Here is a 20932-nt window from a genome sequence, read left to right as displayed (position 1 = left end):
CTGGGAAAAGGGCTTTTTTTTTTTAAAAAAAAAGGATGATTTAGTTGTTGTGCAAAAAGGGGAGTAAAAATATTTACAGACTTCACATACAATCTTTAAATTTAAGAAAGCTAAAACAGTCTTTATTTTGCCAAATTTATTTATGGTTGAATGGTAATGGAGAATTCTGTGGTCACCAAAAAAATCAGCGAGTTATAATTGGACAAATTTTGGGAATTTGGGGGGAAAAAAAATCCTATTTTCATTCTTCTTTATTGGCCAAGATGATTATCATCCAAATTCCAATTTAGCATGCAACCACATTTGGACCATCATGCTCTTTTCCTGCAAAATGAGCCTTTACATAACAACAGTTGAAATCCTGTCTTGTTTCCAAGTATTAATCGTCTCATCTTTCCCCCTCACTAATATTACAAGCAGCAAGGTTTAAAGTCATCGCAAGTTTTGGACACCCTGAAGCGTCAAAACAAACTTAAAGTCAAGAAGGGCGCCCTGGCAAAACATCTGTTGTCTGTTCAGCGAGGTGAAGTTGATGAAATATCATCAAGGGCGAGTCGGGGGCGAGAGAGGGGGGGCGCCACGTTCTTTTCTCACTAACGAGTTTACCCGCGAAAGCGTTCGTTTGAGACATTCGTCTTCGGTGACGCCTGGAAATTGGACATTTTCATTTAAGTCTGCAAAGGGTGATGGGAGGTCATCGGGGAAAAATATGGTACGGCTATATTATGATGAAAATATTTCAAACTTTTGTTTTTGTCAACACTTACCTTTGAATGGTATTGTTTATGGGAATTAAATGTGTTTTAGGGGAAACACAATATTGAAATAAAATTGGGTGGAGGTGTGCTGGGTTCATTGGGACTTTAATTCATGTCGTATGCTATTTATATTTTATGTGTTATATGATGTACTATACTGTATATAGTCACATATGCAAAAACACAAATACTGTAAATCTGCACATACACACTGTAAATGGACACGTGTGTGTGTGTGTGTGTATACACCAATATTGATTGGGCCTTACTTTCAATAGTCGCAGATTTTTGTTGTTGTTGCATTTTTAAATACATAACTCAAAACACTAGACGGCCAATAGATTAGGGAATATTCATTGGCTGCCAACCCTCCCAGTTCAGATGACATGGATGATTGGGCGTTCATCATAACTAATGGCACTTTAGAGTTTATTCAAAAACTAACATTCACTTTTGTTTTGAGTATGGCTAACAAGCGCTAGCGAACATGTTTTGGTCTTGTGACAAAGCCAAATCATACGAAGCAATTTGTTCTGACGTCTCGCAATGAAACTTAAAAAAAGGCAGCTATAAAATTGCTAGCGAGCTAGCGACGAGTTATTTGGAGGGCGCACTTGACTCGCCCGTTTAACAGCGTAACGGGGCCTAATTGTTATTTAATGGATTACACATTCATCCCCTCTGCTCTGCTCCCCGTGGGGCCTGACGGGAGCCTGGCTCCACTCGCCGCTAAACACCCGCATACACCCACACGCACACACACAAACCCGCGAGCACCCTCATTTGACAGCAGTGTTTGTGCTTCAAATTCAATTACCCACTTATTGATAGTTCTCCGGGCCGCTCAAAGCAGGGGACACGCCGCGGCTGATTTCCCAGGAGGCTCCGGCGGCGGGCGGCGGGCGCCGCATCTCCAGCTGGATCTATTTGGCGGCTTGACTCGTCGGCGGCCGGCGCAGATGGAAGCGGACGTCCGCGCACCAGCGGAATACGCCGCGATCTGAGGGATTACAAAGAATTGAGATGAGGCTCGGACAAACTGTGAAAAAGTGCGAGTTATTATAATACATTGGGCTTTAAATTATAGTCCGAAAAATACGGTCATTTAAGTTTTACGTTTTGCCACCACTAGTTTATATTTGGGGAAATTGGCTCAGTCTTAACGTTCAATGGTATACAAATTAAATGAAAATGACCTCAAATTGAAGGCACGGTTAAGCATTTTTGGATGGCGTTAAAAATGAGATGAACTGGATTAATTTAGTATAAATCAGAATTATTTCTCAGTTCTTGTTGAGATTTACAGGGTTTGCCAGTTAAAAGTTACATTTGCAACCTATTTTTTAATTCACTTTACATTTGGAGTGAGAATACAAATGAGGTTATTAAAAATAGTTCATATCAGATCAAAATGATTCCATAATTTTCACTCCCAGATTAAATTCATTTCCCAGTCAAATTGACGCTTTTGAGGCCTCACATCATTTTTGACTGGGATTAAAAACAAGATAAATTCATTACAGACAATTATTTATCGATTTATTCATTTTGAGTTGCCATTGACGGGGAAACCCGTCCAATCCATTTTGGAAAAGGCCAGGGAACACGCCACGCTAGCTGTTAACTACTCAGTACAACAGGTAGCTCCCTGGAGATTAGCCACGCGTCTCGAGACCCCGTGGGGATGGGGGGGGCTCCCCTCTCCCAGAGGACCCCTCGGCTCGCCGCTGGCCTCATTCCCTGCTAATTACACTTACTCTTCCACGAGGATGCTCGCGGTCTGATGACAACCTGCTGCTCTTTGCCTCGCCACCAAGCAACAGCTGGGGCCCTCGGGCCGTGGGCCAATACCCTCGGGGACGAAGGGAGAAAAAAACCCAGCAAGGACGCCGCTGGGGGCGGGGTTAGAGCATTCCCACCACGCTTTTGTTGCCTTTTAGCAGAGCCCAATGTGTAGCAACGGGTAGCTTTATGATCGCAATACAACATCAGTTTCCTTAAATGTGATGGGATAAGAATAGCATTTTACATTAAGCCCCGCCCACTCCCAAGATGACATCAGATCGATGGGGGACCCTGCGTCCCCCCCCCCCCCCCCCCCCCACGCTTGCGTGATTGCAGCGGCTGTTCATTAGCGGCGGCCCTTGGCTTTAATGGTCTGCGCAATTTGTCGGCTATAAATCGAAAAAAAGATCACGTTTGCCCTCCCTCAAAAAAATAGTCATGAAAAAATAGGCAGGGTGATGAAAAATAGGGTAAGATTTATCCGGGATGAGGAGGTGGAGGAAAAATGGAGAGCTGGCTCCATCTCAGACATAAAATGTGATGAAGACACTAAATAGTTGGATGCTTATAATGAAGTCATTCTAAAACTAGCAATACAAACAAAAATGGAATTTGTGACACTCACCACCTGTAGATGAATGGCAATGCCTCATTCGAAATATTACAACCAATTTAAAAACACTAAACAGGCATTTTTTACCTTACTAAACTAAAACAGCCAAATGTGATTGAATTAAATGTTTGAAAGAGTGCAAAGAGAAAATATAAAATGGGGGTCATTATAACCTCTGCCTTCAGTATAATTCCCTTATGAGGGAGGTAAAAATATTTTTAAAAATCAAATAAAAAATAAAAAGATACTTACTTTTAGGTCCGTTTCTCATGGATGACAGCAAAAAGATGGACCCCAAATCTGTCAAGAGGTGGAAGAATAGTCAGATAGTCTCATAGGCTAGACAGGAATGCATTTCACGTGTGCGAATGCACATGTAAACTACGTTAAATTAAATTTAGAAAAGAATACTAGACGCTATCACTTTTTTAAAGCTAAGATACACCAAGTAGCCACTGGCCTTGCTAGGCTAAACCAAGTAGCCCCTAGCCTAGCTGCGAGGCTGGTCCTAATCACCGACTCCTACTGGCTAGTAGCGGAACTAGCTACTAGCCTAGCTACGACCAAGTAGAGGCTTCTTTAACATTACGTAGACGATAAATATTCGAATATGTTGCACACCTTGTCCCTTTTTTAATAAACGTTCATACATGTGTCACGCGTGTGCCTTGATGCCAACATACCATGTTAAGTGCTTGAATGGAAACTTAGCCAAACAATTTTTGCCGCTAATTTCCCACAATGACTCGAACTACTTATTCTTCTTCGTTGTTGATGATGCTCTTTAGCGCCACTCGGTGGACAACAAAAGAATTACACAAGTCAAACCACTTTAAAGTGGTTGTTTTTTAGGTTAACGGGCGCCGCCATCTTGAAACTCTTGAAGCCACTATTTTCTTTTTGAAAATGAGTTTTAAAATGTGCACTGGCTATATTCAATGGTCTCATTTTATAAAACGAATTCCCAGGGCATCACCATGTGTGTGAATGCTACCCAAATCCCGTTTTTTGATCCTCTTATGAGCTAATTGCGCATAAACGTTGCTTGACAGTTGAGTGATGTCACCATCTGACCAAAATGTTCAGGGTGCAGTGGAGAGTGAAGACACGCTGCCGCAAAATCGCCGGAGAGCGGTTCCAGGTCAGGAAATTTGGGTCAGAGAACAATACCCTCTCTCAGCTAGTTAGCGGCGACCCCTGCTAACGTGCGCCCCACCGAAAGGGGCCTTCCCACCAGCATTAAATCTCCAAGAACATCTCCTCTACTGAGCACGAGCAGACTTTAATCAATTAGGAAGACCAGTAAAGGGTAAAAATGGAGCAGCAGTACAAACAGAAGATCTCATTCCATATGATAGCCAAGTGCTAATGATGTTTTTTTTCCACAACCAAATAAATTCAATAACTTAATTCATCATGACTTTGGTTTTTGATGGTTTTGAGAGAACACCAGTGGGGAATAAGTCCTCGTCGTCCATGTAGGTCCATGTTCTTCTTCAAGTTCTTCGCCTCACAGTCCATTTATTCCGTTAATTCATCACCAAACGGTACTGCTCAAGTGCAGCGAGCGTCTCCTCGTCCAGAAGGTCGTCATCCGATTCGACGCTGGCCTCGTTCTGCAGAGGAGAGTTGGAGGTCTCATCTTCTTCAGGTGCCACAGTGGTCTCGTCCTGCTGAAAAGCTGAGGAAGAAACGTTATCTTCTGGAAGTGGAGCAGATGACTCGTCGGCCAGGTGTTCAATGTTTGCTTCATTCTGCAATGGTGAGATAGCAGGTCCATGGTCCTCAGATCCAAGAATGGTGTCACCATCTTGAGGTTCTGAGGGGGTCACGTGGAAAACCAGAGTAGAGGTCTCATCTTTCATCTCAGTCTCAACTTCCATAGACTCCAAAGTTGTAGCAATTGAAGCGCTCTCATAGTCCAGGATCTCATCCATTTGAGGTTCAACAGGTTCTTCATTCTCCCAAGAAGATGTAAAACTTTCAACTTCGGGTGCATCCTCCAGAAGTTCGAGAATTCTCTCGTCCGTTAAAGCAGGTGGAGGCACCTCATCTTCCTGAGGTTCAACACTTGTTTCATCCTGTAGTAACAGTGAAGGTTCCTCGTCTTTTTGAGGCTCGGCAGATGTCTTCAAGGCTTCGAGGAGTGTCTCGTCCTGCGTAACGGATTTTGCGGTGTCACCTTCTTCTTGAGGAACCTTAGAATTCTCACCTTCATGATGGTCATCACGTGTCTCATCCTGAACCTCAGTTGCAAAAACGTCAACTTCACGAGGTGGAGAAGTTTCCTCGTCCACCTGAAGTTCAAACGCTACCTCATCCGATTTAGTCTCAGCTTGCAAAGCCATGGTGGAAACTCCTTGAGGTGTTAACATGCTCCCATCATCCAGAGGTTCACAGCTGATCTCATCTTCCAACACTGGTATAGAGCTGGAGGTCTCATATGTCCCAGTCATCTCCTCCTGAGGAAGTTCTAGCTGCAAATCTGCTCCAGGTTTGGTCCTATCTAAGCAGGGTTCAGCAATAGACTCCTTCTGAGGAGCTAACGACATGACCTCAGGTTTAGCAAGGTCAGCAGTTGTCTCGTTTTCGATCCGCTCTGGTTCAACGTGTGGTTTGTCTTCTAAAATCGAGGTCGTGGTTTCATATTTTTGGTGCTCATGCACTGCCATCAGGAGTTCCTCACCGTGTGGTCTGCTGTCCTTCAAGCCAGGATCATCATGAGCAGCTTCTGTGACCTTGTGGTCAACGTTCTTCAACCCTGGAGGTCCTGCCAGCTTCTCACACTCACAACAGAGCATTGGGTCGCCATCGATGGGCTCGGCTTCGGTTTCTTCAGCATCCCGAGGATCTCCGGTCTGGTCCTCCTCGACTGATGTAGAAGTTATTTCCTCCAAAGACAGATGGTCCATCTCATCCCGCTGAAGAACCGTATTCGTTTCAACTTTTGGAGATCTTGCGCTCTCCCAGATGGTGTCCTCATCTTGATACGTTCCTGCAAGTTCTTCATCGTATGAGAAGGACTCCATTGAAGCGCGAGTCTCGTACAGAGTCGGTATAACGGTTGCGTCCTCCTGAAAGGTTACCGAGACCTTCTTGTCGTGACTTTTCCAGACCGACTTGGTTGGTAGTGCGGTATCAAATCTCTTGGTTGCTGTTGAGGGAAAGTCCTGAGCAGAAGTCTCCACTTTCTGATGGGAATCAAGGGGTTCCTCGAGATGTTCTTCGTTTATTCCGTCTTTGGTAGAGGTTCCAGTTGGCCCATTTGCGTGATGTTCTGCAGAATATGGGGTGTCCTCCATCAATTCTGCTTCCTGAGATTCAGAAGTTGTGTGTTCCTCCTGAATGACCACAGAGGTTTCATCCAATGGTTGTGCAATAGGAGGTCTAGGATCGGTCTCATCCTGGAGACGCAGAACCGTTGTGGACTCCTCTACCGCAGTGGCGCTTTTGTCTTCCAGGAGTGCAGTGGTGGTCTCGGTGGTCCAACTTGCTTCCCATGACGCTGCAAGGATCTCATCCCGAAGCTTTTCAGATTCAAAATCCATTTCGTCCAGGTGAGGAGCCATTCCGAGAACCGTGGTTGCGTCTTCTTGGAGTGAAGCATTGGTGTCGTCTCCAGTGAGAGTGGCGTTTGGATCTTCTACCCACGCAACAGCATTTGGAGGATCGATTGGCGGAGTTGTGGTAGTGTCCTCCAACCGGGGTTCAGCAGTGGTGTCCTCTCCAGGGGGATTAGTAGGTCTGTCTTCTTCTCCAGTGGTTGTGTCAGGTTCTACCCAAGCTGGGGTTGTCTCTTGCTTCTGGGATTCGGTAGGTTCCTCATGAGGAGCTTCTGCTGAAAACTCCTCCTCCTGAAGATCCATGTGGAGATCATCTGCCTTGTCATTCTGAAGAACGTTTTCAACTTTCTGGGATTCTGAGGTTGTCAGATCCTCTTGAGCTTTTGTGGTCTCCTCCAAGTGGGTGCCACAAGTTAGGTCGCACTTGGGTTCTGAAGGTATCTCACCGCCCTCAAGTGCCAGATTGGTCTCAAATTTCTGAGGGCCTGAAGCCGTCTCTTGCTCCAGGGGAGTCCAAGTCGTGTGGTTCTCTGGAGATACGGCACTGGTGTTGTCCCCAGATACTGCTTCCACTTGATCTGAAGATGCTAGATGTTTATCTTCTTCAGGCGCGGTGGTCAGCTCCTCCTCCAGAGGTGCTACATCTTCCAGGAGCTCCGTCGCATGCGTTGTAGCGCCCTCTAGAGGAGCTTCGGACATCACCTCATCCGCTTCTTGGGTTCCCGGTGATGTTCCCGAAGCGGTGGTATCTTCTGGTGTGGGAGGAGCTTCATCTTTTTCCACCTCTGCTTCCACGGCTCTTTCCACCTCATGACAAGCGGAGATGATCTCCTCCTCCTCCGAGTCCAGCGTTGGGATCTCCTTCCGCCGATCGTCCAGGCGCAGCGAGACCAAAGCCGAGTTTTGATTGACGGGGACGGGAACGATCGCATCTCCTTGGGGCGCCACCCGAGACGCCCCGGCTCCCGAGTTCTGGCGATCTCCCCGCGGTGAGGCCGTGGCGTGATGTTCTCCGGGACGCCGGTCGAGAAAGGGAGCGCCCGAATCGTCCAGCGTCATGGCTCGGAGTTGGTGGAGCAGTCTCATCTTCCCGAGGTGAAGCCACGCCCTCATGAGGAGTTGCTTCATGTTCAGGGTGGACATCCCCATGCTCGTCAGATCCTCCTGAGATCCCGTGAGCCTGGGGTCTCGGTATACGGACAGACGGTTATTGGAGGACGTCGCTTCCGGCGTTCGCTCGGTCGCCGACGGCGCCACCGTGACTTCCTGCGGAGCTTCGGTGGGCGTGGCGGTTTTCGCCGCCGCCACCGCGACTTCCTGCAGAGCTTCAGCGGGCGTCGCAATTTCGCCGTCGACTTCGGGAATTGCGTCGTGGAACACGTCTTCGTCGGCCTCGGATGTTTCAGAGGTGCCCTCGTCCAAATCTTCTTCCTGATTGGATGCAAGTATCTCGCTCTCCTGATTGGTCTCATCTTGGTGGTTTATCTCCAACTCCTGCGCGAGTGGAAGTCCTTCCTCTTCTTGGGACGATATGGCGGCGTTGTCCTCGACGTTTGCCTCCAGCTCCTGATTGTTTGGAGGTGTTCCATCCTCCTGAGGTTCAACGGGGGCGCCGTGTTCCACTTCAGCTTCGCCATCGTCCCAAAATTGGTCTTCTTGGAGGCCTTCGGCGGCGGATTCGTCCGAGTCAAGTTGTTCATCTTCTCTCGCGTCTATCGGCGCGCAGACCGCGTCCTCCATTTCTGCATCCTGCTTTGCTTCAGGGTCTCCCTTCGGCGAAGCCACGCCCCCCTGCGCTCGTCCACCCCGAGCGTCGAGAAGCGCCGCGATGGTCTCGTCCACCAGAGAAATCGCGGCCGTTTCCAAATCTTGCGGTAGGGCGGCGTTCCGCTCGTCGTCTTCCCGGGACGTGGAGGCCTCGGGCTTGTCGGCGTCTTTCCCGACGGGTTCGCCGTCGGGTCTGACCTGCCGTAGCGAGGCGGCGAGGCCGCCGCCCCTCTTGCGAACCGCCGCCACCGCCGTCGCCGCCTCCTGCCCGGGCTCCGCTTGTCCGGCTTCCTTTTTGTCATTCTGCTTGGGCGTGGGCGCCCGCTCCGTCCTCTGGTATGGCGTTCGGAATTTCTGGAAGTTGCGGCGTTTCCGCTGCTTCTGTTTGCTCGGCATGGTGGGTCGGGGTCGGCTGGCCGCGGGTGTGAGCCAGAAGAAGCTCCTGTGGGCTAAATGTGGGTGCGGCGGGACCTTTTCCCCCCACCAATGTCCCCACAGGCCAAATGACAAACAATTGGTCATTCTGAGCAAGGCCCTTGACGTCTCTGTCATCAGAGGGATCAAGGCACCTTGCGACAGGGCGGAAGTGACGTCACGAACCAAGTGCCGCTGAGTAACACAGCGGGGGCACACCGATTTATGCGTAGAAGAAAATTTGGAGTGTTTTGGAGAAACTACAAGTCGCTCTGCTGCCACCCAGTGGCGAACGAGTGTAACTGCGAGATTTTAGTCGTTCGTTAGCTGCTGATTGGACGTCTATCGCTGTCAAGAGTCAATGAGCTAATAAGGTGATTTAGATATCATATTGACGGTTTCATAAATGGATCTTAGCAATAGATTTATTAATATAAGTCGTAAAAAAAGCAGAATAAAATAGTGTATCTTTCCAAATTGATTATTCATCATTTTAATATGCACGTATAAGGAAAATTATTTCAGTGATTGTACATTTCACGTGAAAAACAACGTTTAAAAGTGGAAAAAATGAACAACTCAATCATTGTGTCATTCAATAAATAAATAAAAAAATGATTCCATGATTGTGCAATAAATATATAAAAATGCTCCAACACATTATTAGCGCTTACCATTCAAATAAATCACTGCCATTGACTGAGATTGGACGTCTATGAGAGTCAAAGTCACCAATACGTTTAAAAGTCCACTTTCATTTGATCCGGCCACGCGCTCTCAGCTGAGACAGTGCTTCCTCCACCTGCAACACAAAAAAATAATAATAATAAAAAATAAACGTCAGCATCAGACGTGGGAAAATGTTGTCGTCACTCACCGTGATGAACCAGTGCGAGCCCTGGCCGTATCTCCGCTGCGAGCTTTCGTTCATCTTACTGGCCGGCGCCAAAGCGTGCAGGTGGAGGTGCGGCACCGACGAGAACGGAGGCACGTGGAAGCCCAACCTGCGTTTCACGTGGGAATCGTTTCCTGCGTTAAATCTGGGTGAAAGTCTCCACACCGTAGTTGTTGTTTTTTACCTGATGTCGGTCAGATCTCGGACTTTGTTTTTCTCTAAAACGTTCCTTCCCATCTTAGCCATGCGCTCCACTATTGGAAAAAAAACAAGTTCAGTTGATTGGGAGTATTAAATGAATTAACTAACAATTACAATATGTCATCACTTAAACTCCTTAATCTCACTAGAAATATCTGAAAATCACTCAATTTCAGTCCTTTTCATTTAACGCAATGGCTCCCTCTGCTGGACAAACGGACGAATTACAAACTCACAATTTCATGTCTTTTTTCTCACATAAAAAGTGCTGAAAATCTCGGTCCATTTAAGGGCATTTTCAGTAAACTTACCTGTCGGAATGTGCTCTGAACGTAGCGTTTTACAGTTGCTAATGTGAGTCTTGGTGATGACGAGATAATGGTGGCCGGCCCCAGGCTTCACATCCCGGAAGCACAACAATTCGTCATCCTACACACAAGCGAAAGTCCGGAAACCCGACAAAAACTTCCAAACTAACGTCATCTACTCACGCTCATGAGTATTTCGGTGGCATTTTGGCTTTGGACGATCAGGCAAAATGGACATTCGTCGTTGTCACCGGTGTTTTGAGCCGCCATGAGACGATTTTGCTAGTTTTTAGTCGAGAAGTGAAGTCAACAGCTGAGACGAATAATGGCTAAACGAGCGAGTTGCGTTCAGGGAAACTCGTAAATTCAACAATATGTAAAGAGGCGTGGTGGCAAATAGAGAAAAGTCAGTTTATATAGTTTGTTTTTATTAATTTATATTAAGAACCGCGTATCCTCGTAGTGTTGGGGGTGCTGGAGCCTATCCCTGCCTAGTATGGGTGAGGGACACTGAAGGAAAAGCCCCTGAATAACAAGTGGGATGAGGGGAACATCAGAGCAGGAAGCACTTCCACTTTAAGTTAAAGTTACACATTTTCAAATGCTGTTGTCAGATGTCCGTGGCGGAATACGTTGTAAGTGCATTCTTAGTTTGCTTTCCTAAAAAATAAAATAAAGTTAGGATGCCAGGAAATCCCACGTTTTCACATTTTCAAGCAGTGTGATGGGCACTGGCGACCAGTTGCCTCTTCAGCGGCCTGTCACTCACGTCGACGTAAGACAGGGTTCCCGGTAGGAACTTGAACATCATATTTTCCTTTATCTGACTAGCCGGGGCAAGAACATGGAGATGGAGATGATCCACTGATGTGTAGGGAGGTTGATGGAAACCAATTCTAAAAATAATGTCCATAAATCCATAAACATAGCGTACTGAAACCAACTTTTGCACTTAAAAAGTTTTACTTTACCTGATATCGGTCATGTCTTTGACTCCTTGATCCAGCAGTACAGCTCTCCCCATTTCAACCATCTTTTCCACTGCAACTCATTTGTTTATGATTCTATGTTTAATATAGGAAGACAAGGCACACTTACCTAGAGTGATGTGTCCTACATGGAGTGAGAAGCAGTTGTCGATGTGCTTGATGGGAACAACCAGGTAGTGATGAGGGGCGGCGGGGAAAATGTCCCGGAAACACACCAGGTCGTCATCCTGTCGGGTAGGAGGAAAATCAACTGTCACTGAACGCACCACTACGTTCAAATTTCATTAAGCAGTTTCATTCAGATTTTTAACACGTATTGGGTCAAAATAAATTGGAACTTTAGCCCAGTAAGTGTGTGGCACTAAAACATGAACGTGCAAGGTTTTCCCACGTTAAAATTATAACATTTATAAATAATAACAATCGCTGATATATTTTTTTAATGACCAAAAATGGTCACTTACCCTATAAATTTTTAAAGGGTCTTTTAAAAGGCTAATTTGCGTTCCATTTGGTAAAATTTTACGTGATATATTTGATGTTTTAACTAATTTAGCAAATATGATTCTGTATTGAGGTGAGATATGTCAACTACAGCCAGTGAACGCACCACACGGCATTTCCAGTAAACGCTCCTGTCTTGATGTGTATCAAAACAATTGTTTTGGAAAATCTTATTTTCCAAACTTTTACGAACAAAATATTATAGTTGTCATTCAAATTTGCCACTTTTAATATGTAAAACCCCCGAAAAGAAACATTGGTCACTGTCGTCCGCACTTGAATGCTACATTAATTCGCCTTTAAACAAATATAATATTTTTTAATATTTTTTTTACCTTTTTTAAAACATGCGCGTCTCGGTCTTTACCTCTGGCAATCAAACAAAAAGCACACCAAGAGTATATAGACTCCGTAGAGTCATTCGTGCCCATTTTGAGTTGTTATATTGTGACAACATGCTTCCGCCTGTCGGGACAGGATGACGTCAGCGGCTCAAAGATCGTCTCCTACAAGGGCGACCAACTCGTTTGGTTTTCCACCTCCCCAAATCCTTTCGGATCACAATGACATATTTACACCACATTTATTCATGTTTAATGTAGTTGGAATAACAACAACAATAAATAGATCCCTCGCTCACAGAAGACAGCAGTTATTGGGTTCACACATGATAATACTTGGGTCGCATTCACAGTAACAACTATAACAACAGCTCATTTATGCACAAGTTGCTATAACTGGCAATTGGTATGGCATAGTATATCCATGCACTTACAAAGCAGTGTCAAATAAACAACCAAAAATGACTTTTTAGTGGCATGTCAAGAATACAGCGACACCGGGGTACGTTCCCTTTTTTTGTAGTGACGTCGGGATAACATTCAGTCATAATTTAGATGCCTTTAAATCCTCTGTCTAGTGCAAAAGTGGCAGAAAAGGAGGGAAAAAAATCTTTGTATAGTGCTAATTGGCTTGTATCAGTAACAAAATATATACTGTAAAGCACGACATTTCCTTTTATAAAAGTACAAGTGTAAAAAAAGTAGCACAGCCCCTAAGAAATGGAAAAAAAAAAACGCAACGGAAGGAATATTTGGTCTGCAAAAATGCCGTTGAACGAAAAAAAAAAAATGAGGCGATTGTAAACAATGATTCAACAAATCCCGAAGGGGAAATGGACAAATTCCGGGAATTCGATTCGGACCGGTTTGGGAAAGGAGGATACGGTTGGGGGGATTTAGGGAGGAGCTACTCGAAGGTCCACACCTCCAGACTGTGGATGTTGAAGTCCTGGCGCGATGACAGGGGTTGGTTGTTGAAGGTGGCGCATTTGGTGGTGGTACCTCGGTACAGTTCGGCGTCCAGCCACAGACCCAGTTGACCCCTGCGGTGGGAATTGGAAGAAAAACCTTTAATGGATACGTTTCTTTTAGAGCATTTATAAAAAATAAAAATAACAACTTACCCGCCTCCACCCATCTGCAACGAGTCGATATTGCCTTTGACAAAATACGAGTTGTCTCCTGTCCAACGGTAGACCTGCAAAAATGGAGTTGGAGATGGTCTCAGGATGGTTTAAAGATGCTGTTTTTTTTAAATCTCCAAAAGTGATAAAAAATCATTACTGTAGTTTGAAATGAAAACCTAGTCTTATGGGATGCTATGCCTTTATATCAAATCAAAAGGCTTTATTGTCATCATACACCGCTGCGTATAATGAAATGGGTGAAATATTATTCATCAAGGCGCTCTTAAATGGGTCAAAAGTCTGTGCTTTGATGGCCCGGGAAAGTAAATGATGAGTGCTGACTTTCTGTTTTAGGATCAAATTCAAATGAATATAGATGTATATTAAATTTCCTGATTTTCCCCCTTTTAAATCAATAATTGTCATTTTTTAATCCATTTTTTTCTGTTTTTAGTTCAAAAATCATTTTGTAAAATATATATAAAAAGCTCAAATAAACATTGTTTTAGATCTATAAAAAACGGAATATTCAGGGCTTTCAATCCAGTTTTTCTAAAACGTGAAATCAAGTTGACGTTAAAGCGGCCCGCCAACCAACCCGAGTCTGAAACCCTTGCCATCCAGCACAGACATAGGTGACAAAGTTGAATGGACGGGGGTTGGGCCACTGTGGCTGGCGGCAGCTTTTTGCTCAAGCCATCCAGACACGGCTCGGTTGAAGCAACGGGGGTTGGGCAACGAGAAGCACCTGACGCCAATCCACTGATTGCACTTGTGACATACTAGTATTGCGAAAAGACTTGCTCTCTATGAAAACCTACATTTTGTGGAATACAGTGTTACCTCGAGATACCAGCTTAATTCGTTCCGGGACTTCGCTCGTATGTCGATATTCTCGTCACTGGAACGAACGTTTACAAATATTACACGATGCTACGTCACCCTCAAAATAAATTTGTCCGACTTGTAGACTAGCCCAAAAAGCACCATGACACTAAAGTATCGGATTGGATCAAATTTTCTGAGACTCCCAAAATATCTGCATTGTTGCTAATAATAATAATAATTAAAAAAACTAAAAAACAAACCTTGATTTCAGGACAGAAGCTATAGAGGAAGGTCTCGCCGGTGCCGTAGCAATGTTCGCTAATTCTGAAGGGATGAGTGGAGAAGGCCCCGAAGATCTGCGGATAGATTTTTTTTGGAACATTGGGCATTTGAGCCAAAATGGCCGACGTGGTGTCCAGTTTACCTGATGATCCAGGTCTTTGATGACCAGCAGAACCGGGTTATCCACGTCCAGTAGATTTCGGTAGAGCGTCTTGAGGCTGGTGCCGTGTTTGAGGGTGCTGTAGGCGAGCCGCCACGGGTAACCCTGAACGCGGGCCGGCAAGCGACAGGCCAGCTAGACGCCCAAAAATACAATAAAATTGTCAGAATATGTAGAGAGAACTTTAGGGATGCCACGATACAAAAAAAATTGATTGGTATCAGGTCGCTAATGATTTCCTACCTTCTCCACGTGGGTGTCCCGCAACAGAGCGCTAGCGTCGCTCAACAACGGCGAGCCGTCGGCGGCCACTTCGTCGTCGCAGCTGCCGAAACTCTGCCGCCGCTTGGCCTCGTCGACGGTGATGATCTGCCAAAACAATAAGAAATAAAAAAACAGTTGTGATGGAAAAGTGGCGGTGGTTTTGGCACCTCCCAACTGCATGAAGCCGGGTCGCCGAAGAAGTTGTCGATCATGTCCAACTCGTCCTTCTCCACCACCACAAAGCCTTGCTCCCTGGCCTCCTTGCCGTAAACGTCGGGAGACCATTGGACGAAAAAGGCGTACAGGTGGTCCACCCTGAAACAGATCAAAAGTCATTTTTTTGCTTCAGGATTTCAATCCGACCAATTTTAGCAAAATGATTGGTTAAACCAAGGGTGTCAGACTCGGTTTGGTTCGCGGGCCGCATTAACGTCAACTCCATTTCATGTGGACTGGACCATTTTAGATATAATATTTAGATTTTTTTAAATAAATGGATTAAAAGAACTGGATTAAAATCCCTGAATATTCAGTCTTTTATCTAAAACCATGTTTATTTTAGCTTTTTTAAATATATTTTTAGATTTTACAAATTGATTTTTGAACTAAAAACAGAAAAAATGGATTACAAAATGACAATTATTGATTTAAAGGGGGGAAAATCAGGAAATGTAATATACATCTATAATCTTCATTTGAATTTGATCCTAAAACAGACAGTCGGCACTCATGATTGACTTTCTCGGGCCGCACAAAATGATGCGGCGGGCCAGATTTGGCCCCCGGGCCACCACTTTGACACCTGAGGGTTAAACTGTTTGTCTTGGATCAGTTGGAAGAAAAACTGGGACCGGTGTAGCATCATCGGTTTCAACTATGCAGAAGCAAACCGTCGTAGAATGATTTGGATTGCACCATTTCTGTAGTTATCGATCTGCGTGGCTCAATTGATTTTTTTCTAATCCCCACTTTACCGGAGACTAAAAAAAACCTCCAAAATGTCTGACCTCTCCTGCGGCACGGCGAACCAGTACTCGGGCTGCTTTCCCAATCGTCCGAAGGAATGCGCCGGGCTGGACGTGGTCATCCCGCTGGCGAAGGACTTCCTCATGGGTTTCCCCACTTTGAAGCACAGGAACATGGGCGGGTTCTTGCTCCTCTCCTCGGAGGACAAAAGCAGGTCTGTGCGCAGAGGGTGCCGTTACCGCTGTGTCCCGAACGCTCCCACCCAAAGCCCATCCCTACCTTGGATGGGAGCCCCGATCCTCTCCATCAACCAGGATTTGACCTCGGCGTCGTGGCTCGTTCTCCGTCCGTCCTCCTCGCTCGGCGCCGCGGCGGTGACCCCGCCCCCTTCCGAAACCAGGGACGTCTCCTCCTCTTTGGTGTTTTTCTCCAGCGACGACATCACGGACTCTCCTCCGTCTTCCACGGAACTGTTGGGGGCCAGTCCTTCGTCTTCGTCCTCGTCCGCTTTCCCTTCATTGTCCCCGAGAAGCCAGCCCTTCTGGCTCCGCCCACTCCCGGGGGTCTTCAAGCAGGCGGCCTCGGCGTCGTCGGTGCTGCCGTCCACGGTGGGCTCCAATTCGGTGAAGCCTTCGTCCGACGGGGATTTGTCCGCCGGTTCTCCTTCCGTGCTGACTGCGGACAGACGACGGGGTCTCAATTGGGGCGACGCCCACCTCTAAGTCCAAAGACTAAAAGGCTCACCTGTCTCGGAGAGAGCCGATTCCAGGTCGTCCAAGATGATGGGCCGCTTGGCGTCCAGCGATTGGTAGCGACTGAAAGGGTTGAGGTCGCGCTCCGAGGGCAGCTGCTCCCACTCGCCCGGCCTGTAGACAGGACACAGATCCTGGGGTAGGTCACTGTGGAGGCGGGGACGGGGACGAGTGGGGGACCGGACCAGGGATGAGTATGAAAGGGGGGGGGGGCAACAAAAAGGAAATAAGGCCCAACAAAAAATGAGAATGAAGCAAAACTGAAATCAAAACAAAGTATGATGCATGGATTCAGGTGAAATAAAAACATGACTGAAATTTCAAAAGGTGATTAAATCCCCCCTTCATTACTTGGACATATAATTTAATATCATTTTAAACTTTGAAAACCCCCACTATACTAATATTAAACTCTCGAGAAAGAAAAAAAATGAATCCATGATGATGTTAAACAAGAACACAAAACAGGGAAAACATAAAAACAATGGATGATATGCTTAACTCCTATCTGGGATGTTTTTGTCCCCCCTTCCGTCAGATTTCATGTCATATTATTTAGATTTTTTTTAATAAATGGATTAAATGAACTGGATTAAAGGCCTTGAATATTCAGTTTTTTATAGATCTAAAACAATGTTTATTTGAGCTTTTTTTAAAATATATTTTTAGATTTTACACAATGATTTTTGAACTAAAAACCAAAAAATGAATAAAAAATGACAATTATTGATTTAAAAGGGGGAAATTAGGAAATTTAATATACATCTATACTCTTCATTTTTATTTCATCCTAAAACGGCACTCTTGATATACTTTCTCGGGCCGCACAAAATGATGCGGCGGGCCAGATTTGGCCCCCGGGCCGCCACTTTGAAACCTGTGGTCTAAAATAGAGAATTAGCGTGCTTCCTAGGTAGCCCGTCCACAACTGTGTCGAAAACGACTTCCTTAATGGCGTGTTTGTGATGTGGTCTTACGATGGCAGGGCGTCTTTCAGCTTCATGCGCGAGACGTCGTCGTAAAGCGCCACGGAGACCACCTCCTCCATGGGACAGATGAGGCCGTACTCCTCGCAGCCGTGCTCGATGACCAAGGGGTCGGACTTGTGGGGGTCGAACATGATATTGTTGGGCGTGACGATCAGGACGCCGCCCACCACTCCCTGCAGAGGGCGACATCGAGTCACAAAGCCGGCTAGGTTGGGTTGGGTTCGTTCGGTTCGACGGCGGCGCTCACCATTCCATCGGTGAAGTACTTGCAGCTCATCTTGATGAACTTGACCGTGGCTGGGCTCTCGTCCTCGGAATGGGGGGACAGCTGGCGGCGGAGGGACCGCGCCGGGACGGGCTCGGGACGGGCGTCCTGGTGGTCGAGAGAAAAGTTGCGTTGATTTCGCATCACAGCATGAAATGACGTTTTTTTTATTTAATTTCAGTTTTACTTACATGTGTGGTCTCCAGGGAAGACTCATTCTTGAGGGACGGTTGGACGGATGTAGGAGAATTGCCGTCTATCCGGGCGGCGTCGGGGACGAACAACTTCTGCAAGTGCGAATAAACTTTAATGAACTCATTTTCATTTTTATCTTCTAAATCCTGACCTGCCCTCCAACCACGTATCTATGATTATCAGTCCATAAGCTTATCATTTCTTTGAAATTATCACGGATTTGTTTCTAGTAGCAAGCAGAGGACGGGGGAGGGGCTTCTGCTTGGAGTTTTAGCGTGGATTTTCAATTTTTTATGAACAAAAAAAAAAATTAATTAACCCCCCAAAAAATTCCCCCAGAAAAAAAACCTGTTGTACTGAAACTGCAATATTCGAGGGATTACTGTACTATGTTGACATACATTTTTGGAACGTGACTTTTTGGAGAGCGGTGAAGTTCTCACCTGACCGGGGTAGACGCTATGACTGAAGAGCTTGTTCAACTGCACCAGCTTATTGGGCGTGATATTGAAGTTGAGGGCGATGCTGTTGAGGGAATCGCTCGGCCCCACCTGCAACACCCCCGGTCAATCCATCCATCCGTCAATCAACCTCTTCCATTTCCGACCACTCGCTCTACTCACGATAAACTCCACCGTCCCCGGCGGTCTCCTTTTCTCCCTCTTGGGCGGGTTCTTGCTCTTGCAGCCGCCGCCGGCTGCGGAGGAAACAAAAATATGTTACTTTTGAATGTTCCGCTAACCCGCAGACTTGTTTAGACTAGGGATGTCCCTATCACATTTTTCCGTCCCGTTTGAATAGAGCTATCGTAACACTAAAATAAAATTAAATATACCAGAAAAAAATTAGATGGGGGGTGAAAAGGGAAGTCACAATTCGAATTTATTCCACCAGAGGGCAGTGTCCATATCTGGGAGGTAAATAATAGGACTGAGGCTTTTAAACCAGCTGACTTGGGGCAAAATGCAGATTGGTCACCGGTCAGCCGCAGGGCACACAGAGACCATTCACTCTCACGATCATACCACCACCAGCAGAGATCGAGCCCGCGCCAAGTCAGCCGAGCGAACCCCTACACCACGAGGAGGCTTTTTAAAAGTCCCATTACGTTTAAATACACCTTAAAACACTGTCCCAACATGGCGGATATACACCAACTTTTAAACGAGGTATTACTGTAAATGGTTTTCTTGACATTATCATCTTTTGGAGATTAAAAATGACATGAAATCAATTTGATTTTATCCCAAATCACAATTATGTATTAAGAGACTCATTTTTGTGAAATATAAAACAAGATTTGTTCCTCGCAGATCAGAATTCTTTACTAATAAACTCCTTTCGAGTTGGAGTAAAATGGTTTCCCGGTGAGATCATCGCCTCTGAGGCTTCCAAGTTGTTCTTAAGTAGAAAAGAGCGCAGGATACGGGTTACGCAACTTCCCCATGAGGTCACGGCGGCAAACGGCCGGGAGAACAGCGGACCTCTGTGTCGCTTATCAGCGGGTAGATAATTTAGCAAAAAAGCAACAGCGTTTGAAATCTAATCCAATTGGGGACGTTAATCGGCTACGACAACAAATAGCGCCGGGCGCGTGGGTGTTCCGGGTGGCATTTACCGGAAACGGCGGCGCTCCTCGCCGTGCCGGACTTGTTGTCGAGTCGCCTGTCCTCGGGGAGGTCGGCGCAGGCGCTCGGCTCGTTGGCGCTTTTCTCCGACGGGCTCTGCTTCAGCTGTCTCCGCCGCTTCAGCCTGAGGGACAAACGGAAGGACGGCGTCCGATCGTCAATAGCGGCGAATGGGTTAACGCGAGAGGCTAGTCGGGGTCGATAAGGCCTCGCCCGTCCATCGCTTCGACCGATGCGACGCTCCAGAGTGTGTTTATGCGGGTGTGGCAGTGCAGAAATCTGCAGACACGTTCCCGACTGCTCGCTAGTTAATTAATTCAGTTAACTACTCATTTTTAATTGCACATACATTTTCAGAGAAATGTCATTTAGCTTACTTGCTAATATTTAAACTGACGGTGAATGATCAAGTTCCATAACCAATGACGGTGTTAGACGTCCAATCCATCCATAAATTTACCTGGCAAAATATCCGGGCTTCCTGTCCCGTTTTTCCATTGGACCTCGGTTCTAGATTTGCATGCACATAGTCAACCTCATCCACTGTTTGTTTCCAAGACAACACGTCTCACACGTTGTTGTTGACAAACGTTTTCGTCCTGCAAAAAAAAACGGAAATTAAAATCTGTTCAACAAAACATTGATAAACGGCACAATGGTTAAAGAAAAAAATGAAGAGGGGTTTCATGCAATTTCACCAAAATTAACGTTACATAACCGAGTGAATTGGAGAGGATAGTCCAATTTGGGCAACGATTTATCGCGATTTAGCTACTACGTCCCTCACTTTGTCAACGGCGTGCTCGGTGTTTGCTCACATTACGACGTCATTCCGACTCCCCGACCGAATGAAAATAAATGATTGGAGCAAGAAAAAAAGCCCGAGTGTTCTGTTTTCGAGTTTTGAACGAAGAGGGCAAAGTCCAATCTGGCCAGCGGATGCTGCTAACGCGGTTGCTAACTATTAGCGACGGCGTTGACAAGACAATAGAAAGCCGAGTGGGCGGAAGGAGGAGCTGTCACGTTCGAAGGCGGTTATGCTTCTTTTCGTCTGGTATTGTCTCTCCTTCCGAGGCAAAGACGCCGAATTCTAGTGTTGAAACGTCAAAAGAAAACCTAGCTTCAGCCCAAATAGCGGCACATACCTTGCGTGCATCTTTGATCCACCGCGGTTGGAGCTGCAGGGAGATTGGTTGCCCTCTAGTGGACAATGAAGGTAACACGGGCAGGGGAAAATATTGCTACGTCATGCATTGAATTATTTATTTCAACGACAAAATACGCACTCATCACTTTGTCTTTACGTTTTTTTTTAAATATACGTTCGATTGTTGACAT

The 20932-nt window shown here is 45.9% G+C and overlaps 3 protein-coding genes across 6 annotated transcripts; all 3 read right to left on the bottom strand.

The window, feature by feature from the left end:
* Positions 1-9377: 9377 nt before the first annotated feature.
* Positions 9378-10633, bottom strand: LOC144064620 (adenosine 5'-monophosphoramidase HINT3-like). 2 transcript variants are annotated; one of them, XM_077587295.1, is made up of 5 exons: positions 10488-10633; positions 10308-10392; positions 9980-10049; positions 9778-9904; positions 9378-9702 (listed from the first exon to the last, which is right to left on the bottom strand). In XM_077587295.1, exons 1-5 carry the CDS (start codon positions 10572-10574, stop codon positions 9655-9657), a joined length of 417 nt encoding a protein of 138 aa, XP_077443421.1. In that variant the 5' UTR covers positions 10575-10633; the 3' UTR covers positions 9378-9654. The 2 variants fall into 2 exon arrangements, with proteins under 2 accessions (XP_077443421.1, XP_077443420.1); XM_077587294.1 differs by having other exon boundaries at positions 10308-10425; positions 10488-10631.
* Positions 10634-10711: 78 nt separating this feature from the next.
* On the bottom strand, positions 10712-12297 carry LOC144064619 (adenosine 5'-monophosphoramidase HINT3-like). The gene is made up of 5 exons (XM_077587293.1): positions 12133-12297; positions 11403-11520; positions 11276-11345; positions 11074-11200; positions 10712-10964 (listed from the first exon to the last, which is right to left on the bottom strand). Exons 1-5 carry the CDS (start codon positions 12226-12228, stop codon positions 10902-10904), a joined length of 474 nt encoding a protein of 157 aa, XP_077443419.1. The 5' UTR covers positions 12229-12297; the 3' UTR covers positions 10712-10901.
* Positions 12298-12366: 69 nt separating this feature from the next.
* ncoa7b (nuclear receptor coactivator 7b) lies at positions 12367-20879 on the bottom strand. Of its 3 annotated transcripts, none has more exons than XM_077587290.1 (17): positions 20740-20879; positions 20055-20193; positions 19585-19718; positions 18590-18663; positions 18410-18517; positions 17963-18058; positions 17754-17879; positions 17495-17679; positions 16510-16664; positions 16045-16440; positions 15807-15981; positions 14967-15114; positions 14779-14904; positions 14518-14670; positions 14354-14449; positions 13263-13336; positions 12367-13181 (listed from the first exon to the last, which is right to left on the bottom strand). In XM_077587290.1, exons 2-17 carry the CDS (start codon positions 20090-20092, stop codon positions 13046-13048), a joined length of 2220 nt encoding a protein of 739 aa, XP_077443416.1. In that variant the 5' UTR covers positions 20093-20193; positions 20740-20879; the 3' UTR covers positions 12367-13045. The 3 variants fall into 3 exon arrangements, with proteins under 3 accessions (XP_077443416.1, XP_077443417.1, XP_077443418.1); XM_077587291.1 differs by lacking the exon at positions 20740-20879 and adding an exon at positions 20382-20715; XM_077587292.1 differs by lacking the exon at positions 20740-20879 and having other exon boundaries at positions 16510-16631; positions 20055-20357.
* Between the last annotated feature and the right edge of the window lie 53 nt (positions 20880-20932).

Source organism: Stigmatopora argus, chromosome 19 (assembly GCF_051989625.1).
Source record: "Stigmatopora argus isolate UIUO_Sarg chromosome 19, RoL_Sarg_1.0, whole genome shotgun sequence".
Taxonomy (NCBI): domain Eukaryota; kingdom Metazoa; phylum Chordata; class Actinopteri; order Syngnathiformes; family Syngnathidae; genus Stigmatopora; species Stigmatopora argus.
This window is presented reverse-complemented; position numbering and strand designations above follow the sequence as displayed.

Excerpts from the sequence above, each read along its gene's own strand:
- ncoa7b (XM_077587290.1), bottom strand. The coding sequence starts at position 20,092 with ATGGAAAAACGGGACAGGAAGCCCGGATATTTTGCCAG. Across the intron at positions 18,518-18,589 it reads CGGGGACGGTGGAGTTTATC|GTGGGGCCGAGCGATTCCCT; the intron begins GTGAGTAGAGCG and ends GGGGTGTTGCAG. Across the intron at positions 15,115-15,806 it reads TTCGCCGTGCCGCAGGAGAG|GGTGGACCACCTGTACGCCT; the intron begins GTCAGACATTTT and ends GATCTGTTTCAG.
- LOC144064619 (XM_077587293.1), bottom strand. The coding sequence starts at position 12,228 with ATGGGCACGAATGACTCTACGGAGTCTATATACTCTTGGTGTGCTTTT. Across the intron at positions 11,346-11,402 it reads TGTAGGACACATCACTCTAG|TGGAAAAGATGGTTGAAATG; the intron begins GTAAGTGTGCCT and ends AATGAGTTGCAG. Across the intron at positions 10,965-11,073 it reads GAACCCTGTCTTACGTCGAC|GAAAGCAAACTAAGAATGCA; the intron begins GTGAGTGACAGG and ends TTTATTTTTTAG.
- LOC144064620 (XM_077587294.1), bottom strand. The coding sequence starts at position 10,574 with ATGGCGGCTCAAAACACCGGTGACAACGACGAATGTCCATTTTGCCTG. Across the intron at positions 10,050-10,307 it reads TTCAGAGCACATTCCGACAG|TGGAGCGCATGGCTAAGATG; the intron begins GTAAGTTTACTG and ends TTTTTCCAATAG. Across the intron at positions 9,703-9,777 it reads GCTCGCACTGGTTCATCACG|GTGGAGGAAGCACTGTCTCA; the intron begins GTGAGTGACGAC and ends TTTGTGTTGCAG.